Genomic DNA, 12,331 nt, shown 5'->3' with positions numbered 1-12,331 from the left:
TATGCGACAGATGGCGGTAGAGCAAAACCATTAGTGTCCTGTCCCATACAGTTGATTCATAGAACAAGAACTGAACGGTTTCGCTCCTGAAAAGTTGTTTCAATAAACACGTGGGTTTATTGAAAATGCCGTTTGACACAAGACGTATCCGTGGACCGGAGGAGTCGCAGTCCCCGCTGCTTTTTCTTTCCCCAGACAAAGTTCCCGAGGCCAGGAGTAGACAGGGCGTCCGAGGGAATGGAGACGTGCGGCCAGTGTTTGCGCGCTGCGGGCTGGTCAGCCAGGCGAAGGGCTCTGCGTACCTCGAGGCTGGAAACACCAAGATCATATGCTCGGTGTACGGACCGAGAGAAATTGAACGTAAGGACGAAACAGACATGAAAACCGGTCGCCTTATTTGCGACTTCAGGCTCGCGCCGTTTTCCTGTTTGAAACGGGGTGCCTGGATCCAAGGCAGTGAGGAACGAGATCTGTCCGCGACTCTGCTCGAGAGTTTGCAGCCAGGAGTTTGCCTCCACAGATACCCACGCTCGCAGATTGAGGTTAATGTCATCGTTCTGGAGAATGACGGCTCGATTCTTGCACATGCAGTGACCTGCGCCTCTATGGCCCTGGCGGATGGCGGTATTGAAATGTACGATGTGGTGTTGGGTTGTTCGCTGCGACAGAATGGAAACACGTGCCTCGTTGACCCGTCACATTCAGAGGAGTGTGGGAGCTGGCAGGAGGGATACGGGGAGAATCGGGGATGTGTCACCGTTGCTCTGCTTCCCAATCTGAATCAAGTGTCTGGTCTGAATGCGGACGGGGAGATGCGGGAAGACACACTGACTGATGCTGTGAGAACCTGCCTGGACGGCTGTCACAAACTCTATCCTGTGGTACAGCAAGCGCTGACGAGGGCTGTGAAGAGGAAAGCTCCTCCACCTGAGAAATAGACTTGTTTGCCAGGATCTTAAAGTTTTTGTTTAGAGGAAAATAAAATTGTAAAACTGAAAGTGAATATATTGTTTGTGCATGCATTGCTTATTAAAATTTCTACACTTGTGTAAAAATGTAGTACCAATTAAATACAGTATCTTCAGTTGCAAATATATTTTCTTATCTTTTATTTTTTCACTGCACAAGTGTTGATGGTTTTCTCTTCAGTAAATACATTTGCAAATATATAAAACATGTTTGTAATATGAAGGCTTTTTTACTGGATTAAAGAAGTAGAAAAGATAAATTCTGAGGCTGATGCTTTGCTGTAATGTGTGAAATGATCTGTAATTAAAAGGGTGAAACGGTACAAATACATACAAAGTAATTAAAAAAAACTGGCACTTTGGAACGTGAATATTCTCATAATTAAAGTGCTTGAATTTCTAGCATGTTTTGGCAAACAAATTACAATACCACACCCATTAAAAAAAAGATGACAATCAACTAAAACCTCTTGCTAAGTGTGTCATTTCAACAATAAATAAGATTGTGCTCAAGCAAATCAGCGCAAACTTGAACAGACTGGTATATGTGACTGATGCATCACAGAATTATACATGCATTGCTATGCAATGCATGTTTAATTGTGTGACAGCACGCAGGGTGATGAGGTAATGAATATGTATGGATGAGAATGTGTGTTTGATCCCTGATGTGTGCGAGTGCTCTCAAGCACTTTTCAGTATAATGTTTGTGATTTCTGAACGGCTTGCAATTCTCATTGGAATGCCATAATAACCGGTTCCAGAGGTCACGTAGACCATGGTGTGTTCAGAGACACGGTAGAGTCCACAGAAAAACGGATTCATCAGGAATGCCAGGATGGTGAGGGGGAACAGCTGACCAGCGTGTGTGTGACCTACACAAACGCAAAATTGCATTTTATTGGTCATAAGCAGTATGCTCCTAAATTTTCACTTAAAAAAAGCATCTGTAAGACCAAAATATTTTAGCTGATATTTACATACCTGAGAGTACCAGGCTGATGTCTGGCCGTTGCTGGAGGGCTTGTTTGGCAGCATGAGGCTGATGTGCAAGAAGAATAATAGGGCTCTCTGCACTGCAGCCACTAAGAGCTTTCTCAACATCCATGCCATGGCCTGGGTATCTTTAACCAAAACAACACTACTGACATGAGCCCAGTGCAAAGCACATGCACCAGATTTGCATACATTCAAATGAGCCTGAAATGTTATCACTGTGGACTAACCGTAACATGCGAGCCTCAAGGTCATCAATGCCGGCAAGGCAAATCCAGTCTTGAGTCCGTTCTGGGCGGAACACTTTCACATTGCTGTTGTGAAGAGACTCAATCCCCATTGAGCGCAAGAGCTCAAACCAGCCTTCAACATCAGCAGTGTAGTAGTCATGATTGCCTGAAAGTCACAAAAATGCACAAAAACATTTATTTACATATAACGATAATTTCCCTTTATGTCATTCAGCCACAAGGACTGACCTGTAGCAAAATAGGAGCCCAGTCGAGCCCTCATCTGTCCCAGTGGTTCTGCAGCGCTCCTTAATCGAGTCACCTGAGAGTCAGTCAGATCACCGACAATCACCACTACATCTACAGCAACAAAGAGTACAATTAAATGTCAGGCACATGTTAAAGGGATAATCCACCCAAAAATGTAAAATTCTGTCATCATTTGCTCACCCTCATTCCAATTCCTAATCTGTCTTCTGTTGAACATGAAGATATTTAGAAGAATGCTGGTAACCATACAGTTTTGGTTCCCATTGACTTTCATTGTATGGACCAATAAACCAAAAATAAAAAAACAATGCAAGTCAATAGGAACCAAAACTGTTTACCAACGTTCTTCAAAATATCTTCGTTTGTTTCACAGAAGAATGAAAATCATATGTGGTTGGAATAACATGAGAGTGAGTAACTGATGATAGATTTGCTTTTGGATGAGCTCTCCCTTTAATATTTCAAACATTAATCTGATACCAGATGTAATTACCTGGGTTCAGCTCATTCACCATAGTCACAATGCGCTGCAGTTTGGAGCGGCCTACTGTAGGTCCCAGATGTATGTCGGACAGAAGCACCAACCTGAGCCCGTTCAAAGACTCGGGCAGCTTCTCTACTGGGATCTCCACCTCAATTACTCGTGGAGGTTGGGCTGCATTTACCAACCCATACACTGCCAGTATTGCTGTTACTATCAATGCCAATACTGTCTGGCTGGCTGATGCGCTCGCGACCGCATCCTCTTCACCTCGCCTGCGGGAGAGAAGCCTGCGAAGGCGGTTTAGGCAGCCAAAAACAAACAGGAAGAACAGTAGGATGACATAAATCCCCAAACAGGAAAAACTCAAAATTGAAAACCAGTGTGGCTCGGTATCCACGAGGAAAAACATGCATAGGTAGCTCCCGTGCACGAGAGTGAGAAAGAGCAGGACAAGAAGACGCCAACATCTCTGCGGGACAGAAGGAGCACCTCTGGTTCCGCACAGCCGCCTCCCCACGCGTTTCCAGATGTACAGCGAGCCGAGGAGCAGCAGGGAGTTGATGAAGAGGAGAAACTGAACACGAAACAGCGAAGCGCGCGTGCCAATGTCAACCTGCTCCGAGATTAATGTTCTTGACATGAGCATTGAGAAAAAAACAACCCCCGATGCGATTCCGATTTTCCCCTCTGCGGAGAGGCGTCCAAATCCGAACATACTGACCGGCATGTGCTCGGTCACTGACCCTGGCTGGGACAGTCTATTACAAATAGGGTGCATTCATTCTTGGCACGCTATAACGTATAATAATGATAAAAGAGTTCGTCATACCTTTCAATTCACGGTCCATTCAAGTAAAAATAAACGTTATTATCTTAACTGGGACAATGGAGAACAAAAACTACTTCCGCAGACAAAGACGTGTGATGGCCGCTATGATGACAACATGAAAAATACTGTTGTGGTTTCCGACTAGAAATGTCATACAGACATTTGCTACACACTCAAACTACAAAAGCGTTTATAACATAATTCGCGATCTAGTAAACAAATGAAATATAAACACGTCAGTCATTTGACAGCGGCTCTTCAAGCTCTTCTGCGTGACAAGTGTGTGCGGTAATATCATTGGCTCGTCACATCACAGAGGCGTGGCTAATGTGACGCTCTTAATCCTGATTGGAAACGAACTGTTATTAACTGACAACATACGAGTAATGAAGGTCTGTTAGTTCTTAACATTAAAACACCATTTCCTGTCTCAGTTTATGCGTTTGTTCAGCATCTTACTTACGTTATCACCAAATATTTTTTTTATTTTTTTTTATTGTACCTTTATCTCCAACTGTCACTCCACTTACTATTCACTATTAAAAGTTCCAGTATTCTTTTTTCATTATTTTATTTGCATTTTGAAGCTATTTATTGTTAAGGTCAGAAAACTCATGATTTCGATAATGTGATACAACAAAACATCTTAATTAATGTTAAATAATTGATAATTAATAAATATCTAATATGTTAATGAAAAAAAAAAAGTCAGGTTGTATTTTTACTTTTGTCTTGTCACACAGTGTCAAATAGAAAATGTATACATACAAAACTGCATTTAAATATTAGGAATGGGGACCCTCACAAGGGGATCATCATTTTTGGAGGCCCTTGACATCAAATGTTCGAACCCCCTTGGTCTAGGTTAATAACGCTGAAAGCACACACCTATGCATTCAAATGTTGGTAAGCAGCATAACACCATGCAAGAGAAAGGAACTGTGTGAGAATTTTTCAAATTCGTTTTCTGAGGTTTGCAACAAGCTGCTCTGTTCTTACCATTTAGTAGACCTGCTATTATTTTCTATCTTGTGTATGTTCATGAGTGCAACCTGTGTGGATAAGAAACAACTCAAAATACATAATTTTAGCTCATAAATAATTATAACAAATGCATGAGTACATGATAGAATTGCTTTTATTGTTAAAGGAGCACAGTGTAACAGCGCATTTCACAGCCTTTTATTTGCAGCAGCTTGTGTCGCACGATTTCTCCTTGTCCTTGCGCGCGCTCTCGCAGCCCTTCGTGCCCTTATTACTGCATTCAGATGGACAAGTTCCGCAACCTACCGGGTCCAAAAGGGCAAAATTGATTTAATTCTGCAGAACTCTGGGTGAAGTGATGTTTAATTATCCAAAGCGTCAGTTATTCGACTCACTTTTCTTGCTATGTGTGCACGCGCAGTTGGTGCATTTGCAGTTTTGCCCGCAGTTACAAGATCCATCTACAACAGACAGTGGTCTTACATTTCCAGAAGATGCATGCGCGCCACCGCATTTCTTGCTATAATTACTTAGATTAAATACTGTACATATTTATATTTGGATTATGTACTTACTTTTAGAACAGTCACACGGGTCCATTTTCCCACCTTAATTTCAACGAACGTATGATGCTTTCTTGGAAAAATCTGTCTGGAAATGGAATCGCTCGTTCGTGCGTCACTATCACGTGTGAACGTCATATGAAGAGTGTGAGCGCGCTGATGGATGAACTTGGGGTCTCATTCTGTAGTCATGTGGGCATTAAACAAATATAAAAGGAAAGCCAGGCATCCCAGCAAATAATTTTGGTTACCAGAACGTTTTGGGAACGTTCGTTTTTGGTTAAAATAAACCTCCCGGTAAAGTTCTGGGAAGCTTGGTTTTGGCATAGACAGTGGGTTTTGGTTACAAAAAGAGCCTAAAAAAATGTCCCCAGGATGTTCTTATTTGGTTCCCAAAAGTAACTAAATGGGACCCATATTGTGAACTTTAGGGGAGCGTTCTGTATTTGCTGAGATATTATAATATTCTTCTCTTTCACACTGATGTTATTTGATCTATTTATGTTACTACTGTACTGTAATATTATAATTATTGATAACTGCAGGTTAAAATACATTAACCACGTAAAGGGAGGGTCAAACAAATCAATGCACAGCCAGCAATTGGTGCTAAAGTGTTTTCTTTTTTAATGTAAACATTTCATTGGTCGGTCAGAAGACTAAACCCAGCAGTACAGTGCAGTATTACCCCAAGGGAGTAAAGGAGAACATTCAGTGCACCAAACAAAAAAAACAAAAAATCATCCACAGCGGAGAAAAAGAGGAGGGAAACGGGAAAAGAAATCTGGGTTAAGTAACAGGTCATGGTTGAATAAAGAGTGTGCATGCATCACACACGCATCTGTACACACTCTCACACGTTATTACGTCATCAGTTGAAGAGAGAGAGATAAAAAGAAGCGATAGCTCATTCGTTCAGTAATTCAGTTATATATGAGTCTGAATTACAGTCTTAATATTTACGCTGTTCTCCATCTAAAGTCTGCAAGCTAGTTTGTTTGTATTCGTAGCCCGACATTGATAGGGTGCACAAAGTGTGGGGCGATACAAAATATGTAAATACATGCGCTTATAATTATATAAATAAATAAACTACAGAATAATTTATACAGAAATGAACAGATTTTGAACTATTTGTGCTCATGTTGAGTGAGAATGTTGTCAACATCACACTTTGTAAGAGGCTTCATTCGCTGAAAGGCATTTTATGTCACAGCCCGAAGCCAGTGAGCAGAGACCCAATAAGGGGCGACGCCAGGTCTCAAACAACTTTGGCTTAAGAGCTGCCCCTGGACAACAATCAGTTTCTGAAATGACATTCGGCTCTGCTAAATGATTCACCTTATATCTTGCTCTCAGTCACAGACATTTCTGGATCTTAAGAAAAGCCTACAAGAGCCACAGATCCTTTCAGGATTTCGTTTAGGATCATGTCAGCACTTGGAAGTCTCTTACACAGCAGAGAACCTTTGTGTGTTATCACCTGACAAACACTCTCACTCGTTGTGACTGACACTCACACACATGCACTCATGCTTAAAGCATCTATGCCCGGCCGAACACTCATTTTACACTATACATGCACACCCATACGTTATTTACTCCAGCAATGGACTGACAAACTACAAAAGAAAATAAGGGATACATATTCTGAACAAAAGACAAAAATTGACAGAGTGAAATGAAATAAGGGAGTGCCTTGGCCAATGTCACAGGGGTGTCAGTTCAGTCACTTGTTACCATTTCGAAGGGCAACAAGTGGAGTCGGAGCTCAGTAGAGGCCACAGCCACGCAGGTTATTGGCGATGATGATGTCAGTAACAGCATCAAAGACCACTTGGATGTTTCCTGTGTCTGTAGCGCAGGTTAGATGACAGTAGATCTCTTTATTAGGAGAGCGATTCTTGCTTTCAAACTGACCTTGTACATACGTAGCCGCGGCTTCGAATGTATTTGGGCCTGTCGGAAAGATGAAGACACGATGAGAAGTTGATAAACAGAGTTTTCAAGCCTTTTTCATATCTGTACATTGTACAGATTTGTGCATGGTTGTTGTACCTGTGTATTCTGGGAAGCAGATATTCAGGGGAGATTTTACAATCTTTATTGCAAAAAGGTCCTTCTTATTGAGGAAAAGGATGATGGACGTGTCAACAAAGAACTTATTGTTACATATAGAGTCAAAGAGCATAAGAGACTCATGCATACGGTTCTGCAGAGAAGAGAGAGAAGACACTGAATCAAACATATTTGCATTTTTGGAACTGAATAATTAGCATAAATCAATACAATTTATATTAAAAATATATATTTTTATAAAACATATATATGGTTAGTAAAAACAGTAGGATTCCTCTCTAATTTGGTGATAAATCAATTTTAGGTTGACCGTCAAGGGATTGTTTTAGAGAACCTAAACTTATTGCTTAAAGTTAATTTACCATTAAATGTCATAATGTGAGTATGCAAGCTGTCTAAATGATCTGAGTGCAGTAGTTCACCGTGGTCTCGTCTTCATGGAGCATTTGGTCGTAACCACTCAGTGCCACACAGAAGATAATGGCTGTCACATCCTCAAAGCAGTGAATCCATTTTTTCCTCTCTGATCTCTGTCCCCCCACATCAAACAGCCTGGGGACGGAACATCACACACTTTCAGGACACATGTGAAGCCATGCACACGCATGTGTGCACACACACAAAACACTATCAAATCAAGTCCAAACTCATAATGCATGTTAAGAAACAAAATAGGTCGACCAAAGATTTGTCCAAAAGTCCCATCTAAAAGAGAATGAAAAGAAATCTTAATTTTTCAATTCCTTATGTCATTTTCACAAATAGACTTTGAGGACAATTATAAAGACTTAACATCTGAGTGTTATATTTTATTCAACAAAATATTCCCAGTATTTATTTTTTAGAATTAACATGTAAAAAAAAATATATATATGAGTCAAGTCAGATTTGTAAAGCACTTTTTTACAATAAACTGTTTCAATGCAGCTTTGCAGAAACTCATATTAACATGCTTATAATGTCTTATAATTTACACTAAGCAGTTTTAGGGCTGGGTGATATGACAATATATATATATGTACTGATGAACCAGCTGAGGTTCAGCTCTATATATTTACTAATATTATGCAGATATGAGTTTGTACCTTTTTAGGAGGTGCAGAAAAATCTTAAAATCTTATTTTTAAATTCACAATAAATAATACATGTAATTCACAAGAAATGCATAACTTAATAGATACCTAAAGTTAAGGTTCTTGAAGGAAAAATTTGTCTCAACGATGCCAGTAGTTTTGACTCTGGTTCGGAGAATATCCTGTTCAGTGGGGAGGTAATCTGGAGAGCCAATGCGCTGCAAACTGTCTAGGTAACTGAAACACAGAGCGGCCATGTGCATTCTTAAATAACGTATTATGATATATAGGGTGTTGAACATTACACCTGACAGTGACATGCTCATTGCACCATCTCATTGGATTTGTGTGTGTATAACAGAGGGACTCACTATTGGGCGGAGTCATTAAGCTGATACTCTCGAGAACGGCCAAAGCAAGCTTGAGTTCCAGCATCAGTCCAAAGATGTATCATGGCAGCCAGCAGTTCTGTTGAGTATGGCTCTGTGTCTTCCATTCGACTGACCACATCAAACACCATCTTAGCATCTGCCTATAAACATTTGCAAAAGGTTAAAAACATCCTGTAGTGTTTAATGCATATAAGTGTGTAGAGGGACACCCACTAAATGTGCACTGCTTTGGCAACCACAATGATTTTTCCTAATCTCATGCACTAGGTGTCACTGTAACTCAGTGCATCATGTGAGAAGGAGGGTTTGGGTAATACAAGGTGAGGTCAATCACCAGGAAAATCTAATGCAAACATTAAAGAACACTGCAAATCAAAACAAGCGTGCACACTAGGTACATTAACGGTAGGTACACTAACTGTTGTGTTCTGTTTTCTTGTATTGTTGTATCAATACAATTATATTATTAAGAATAAAGAGGTTTGAACAACTTTTAGATTCAGTAATTGCTTTGAAAATGTTTGAGGATCAAACAATAAAACATTTATTGCATCTGAATATTTACGGTAATCTTCTTCTATCACACCACTTGCGCTCCATTATCTCTGTGTAGTTCTAAAGTCAGTTCACAAGAGTGTGTGCTGCATGTGTGTATACATACATTTCTGTCTTTGTTTGCATACTCTATACCAAGAGTTTCCATAGCTTTCAAGATGGCGGCGAGACTCTGAAGGGTGTTGCTATAGACCACAGGTTTAAACTGCTTTACATCATCTCCGGAGAACCCATCTTCATGGATAATCCTGACGCAAACACACAACAGAGAAAAGCCATTATAGACACACACGCACCATACAAACACGACAGGTCAACAGAACTGACACAATACTGCGCATATATCTGTATGACTGGGATATGTGATGGCAAAATTAGTATGATTAGAGATTAAGCAATAATCTGTTTTGCGCTTCTACAGGTTGCGTAGCACAAGTTGTTGGTCACTTTAATATTTTAAACCACAAGTTAAACTGTAACTATGCAATAACTGGATAACTGTAATAAAGAAGTTAAAATGCAACTAGTGTATTTATAACCTCAAAATATATTGAAGCTCTGAGATTTAGTTGTGTGTGCTTAGAAATGATGCTGGTGCATGATATCTGTAAAATTGTATTTTATTTAACTAGGTATTTAATAAAACAATGCATTTGGTGAAAATGCAATGGTTGTATATGTAATGATTGTATATGTATGTGCATCTGTAGTTATGAAAATGTAAGGTTAGGTGGCATAGTCCCGGTAAATCCGTTTAATGGGCGGATAACGCTAAACGAGACTGCAGGGATCAAGCACTAAAAGCAACCCATTAAGATTAATACAGAGAAAGATTCTAATGCCTCACACACACAAACTCCCTCTCTCTCTCTCTCTCTCTCTCTCTCAAGCACACACAGAGGGCAAAATGAACACAAGGCCCTAATGCATAACATGGAATAACACACAAAAACCGGTCCCAGATTAAATGCAATGACAAAAACGTGAAACATTAAGGATCTTTGGAGCCCAGGACGGCAAAAACAACGACAAGGCACTCGCGCACTCTCAAGCTTCACTGCACACATGAGACTAACACTCACTCACTCACTCCCTCACTCACAGCGTTGTCTCTTGGGGGGGGGTAAGCTTGTGTTTCAGCACTACCACACAATGAACAGCGCGAGACAAACAGATCCCAACCCTCAACCGCCCAAAATCACTGAGTATGTAAAAAAAAAAAAAAAACGCACTTACTTCATCTGTTTGACGATGGTGCTCTTCCCCGACTCCCCTCCGCCTGCGGAGACACAGGCTGTGTCAGTGCTGTCACACACACACACACACACACACACACACACACACACTTACCTGCAGCATCCTTATTCAATGCACTCATTGCAAATCGGCCACTGAAACCTCACGACTTACCCAGCAGCAGTAATTTGACTTCTCTGGCTGCGCTTAATCCGTCTTCCTTCAGGTTTTTCTCGATCGCTCTGCTCCGGTCCAGAGCCGCGCGCTCCTCGGCACTTAACGTACATCCCATTGCAAGACCGGGAGTCGGGACGCGCGAGAGCTGAATCCTAAATATCCGTCTCTGTCCCACACTCTCTCCTTTCTCGCTTGCTCAGTCTGCCGAATGTTGCTAAAGCATCCAAGCCGAATTGAGGTCAGGAACAGGCTCACACTCCGGCCTCTTGGTTGGGAGGAGGTCGTCCTGCTCGCGCTCCGGATCGAGGGTGTCTATTGGGCGGCGGCAGTGACAGCCTGCACGAGCTCGTCTCATCCTGTAGTTCCCTCCTAATGCGCGAGGGGCAAACCCCTCTCATCGCGCTGACGTCACAGGAGGAGCAGGGCTCGGCCACATCTGTTTTGTGGCAGTCGAAATAAAAAGCACTGAGCTTGCATGCTGCATGATATATTTGTAGACATATTGGATATTTCCCACGTTTTTACACATTCATTTTACTTATCTTTTTATGTTTTGTGGTATTACAGCAGCCAGGAAGGCCTATTTATGTATTGTGCATTGTGCAGAGCCTTCCTCCACAGGGTGGCTGTTTCAGTATGGTAATATGGGTGCCATGTTTGGATGTTTCTAATATTTTGTATTTCAATAAAAAGAAAAATCTCGAAATCATTGTTTTTTAAAACATATTTTAATAGCTTTGTTTTCAATAATTTTGTGAAGTGTTTCTTATTAGGGGCTTAATTTATTCAATAATTTATTTGATACAATTAGTATTATTTTAATTTAAAATAGTTAATAAAACAATCATGTTCTTTTCCCAGTCTAGTTATTACAGATTGGGGAAAGGTCCAGTCCTTTAATTTGACTGGCTTTGAGCTGGGTTTCTGGGTTGCTTGTCCACTCACATTCCATTCCAGCCCGGCTTTTAGTCTGTGCAACACTTGGACTCTGAAACATGCAAAAACTAAATGCTTTAGGCTCATTCTAAACTTTCTTCATTTAGCAGAAATTTATCGAACAAATTGGGCAATTTTTTTTATTAGAAAAAAAAATAAGTTAGTCAATATCAATTATTTGTCTACAGAACTGTTGTATAAATGCATTTGTGTGTGTGACTCTCACCCAAAAATGAAAATTCTGTCATCATTTACTCCCCCTCAAGTTGTTCTAACCCTGTATGAATTTCTTTCTTCTGCTGAACACAAAATAAGATATTTTGAAGAATTTCTGTGTTTGTTTGTTTACTTTTTTCAAAATATCTGATATATAATTTTTGTGTTCATCAGAAGAAAGAAATTCATACAGGTTTGGAACAACTTGAGGGTGAGTAAATGATGACAGAATTTTCATTTTGGTGAACTATCCCTTTAAATGCACCAACACACTGATGGAACAGACAATAGCCTACATAATTATATTTATATAGCCTATGTGTATTTGAGACATTCAAAAATG

General features: G+C 40.5%; 4 protein-coding genes across 4 annotated transcripts; 1 reads left to right on the top strand and 3 right to left on the bottom strand.

The window, feature by feature from the left end:
- The first annotated feature begins 5 nt into the window (after window positions 1-5).
- exosc6 (exosome component 6) lies at window positions 6-1,089 on the top strand. Its single transcript, XM_084108174.1, has one exon. It carries the CDS (start codon window positions 126-128, stop codon window positions 936-938), a length of 813 nt encoding a protein of 270 aa, XP_083964300.1. The 5' UTR covers window positions 6-125; the 3' UTR covers window positions 939-1,089.
- A 3-nt stretch (window positions 1,090-1,092) lies between these two features.
- tmppe (transmembrane protein with metallophosphoesterase domain) lies at window positions 1,093-4,062 on the bottom strand. The gene is made up of 5 exons (XM_084108173.1): window positions 2,958-4,062; window positions 2,444-2,554; window positions 2,195-2,360; window positions 1,953-2,092; window positions 1,093-1,843 (listed from the first exon to the last, which is right to left on the bottom strand). The coding sequence occupies exons 1-5, from the start codon at window positions 3,724-3,726 to the stop codon at window positions 1,653-1,655; spliced, it is 1,377 nt and encodes a 458-aa protein (XP_083964299.1). The 5' UTR covers window positions 3,727-4,062; the 3' UTR covers window positions 1,093-1,652.
- Window positions 4,063-4,897: 835 nt separating this feature from the next.
- On the bottom strand, window positions 4,898-5,479 carry mtbl (metallothionein-B-like). Its single transcript, XM_084108171.1, has 3 exons — window positions 5,337-5,479; window positions 5,157-5,222; window positions 4,898-5,063 (listed from the first exon to the last, which is right to left on the bottom strand). The coding sequence occupies exons 1-3, from the start codon at window positions 5,359-5,361 to the stop codon at window positions 4,960-4,962; spliced, it is 195 nt and encodes a 64-aa protein (XP_083964297.1). The 5' UTR covers window positions 5,362-5,479; the 3' UTR covers window positions 4,898-4,959.
- Window positions 5,480-5,927: 448 nt separating this feature from the next.
- Window positions 5,928-11,189, bottom strand: gnao1b (guanine nucleotide binding protein (G protein), alpha activating activity polypeptide O, b). Its single transcript, XM_084107647.1, has 8 exons — window positions 10,834-11,189; window positions 10,660-10,702; window positions 9,530-9,671; window positions 8,848-9,008; window positions 8,585-8,713; window positions 7,826-7,955; window positions 7,383-7,536; window positions 5,928-7,283 (listed from the first exon to the last, which is right to left on the bottom strand). Exons 1-8 carry the CDS (start codon window positions 10,949-10,951, stop codon window positions 7,096-7,098), a joined length of 1,065 nt encoding a protein of 354 aa, XP_083963773.1. The 5' UTR covers window positions 10,952-11,189; the 3' UTR covers window positions 5,928-7,095.
- Window positions 11,190-12,331: the final 1,142 nt, after the last annotated feature.

This window comes from Abramis brama, assembly GCF_963993115.1.
Source record: "Abramis brama genome assembly, chromosome: 3".
Classification (NCBI taxonomy): domain Eukaryota; kingdom Metazoa; phylum Chordata; class Actinopteri; order Cypriniformes; family Leuciscidae; genus Abramis; species Abramis brama.
This window is presented reverse-complemented; position numbering and strand designations above follow the sequence as displayed.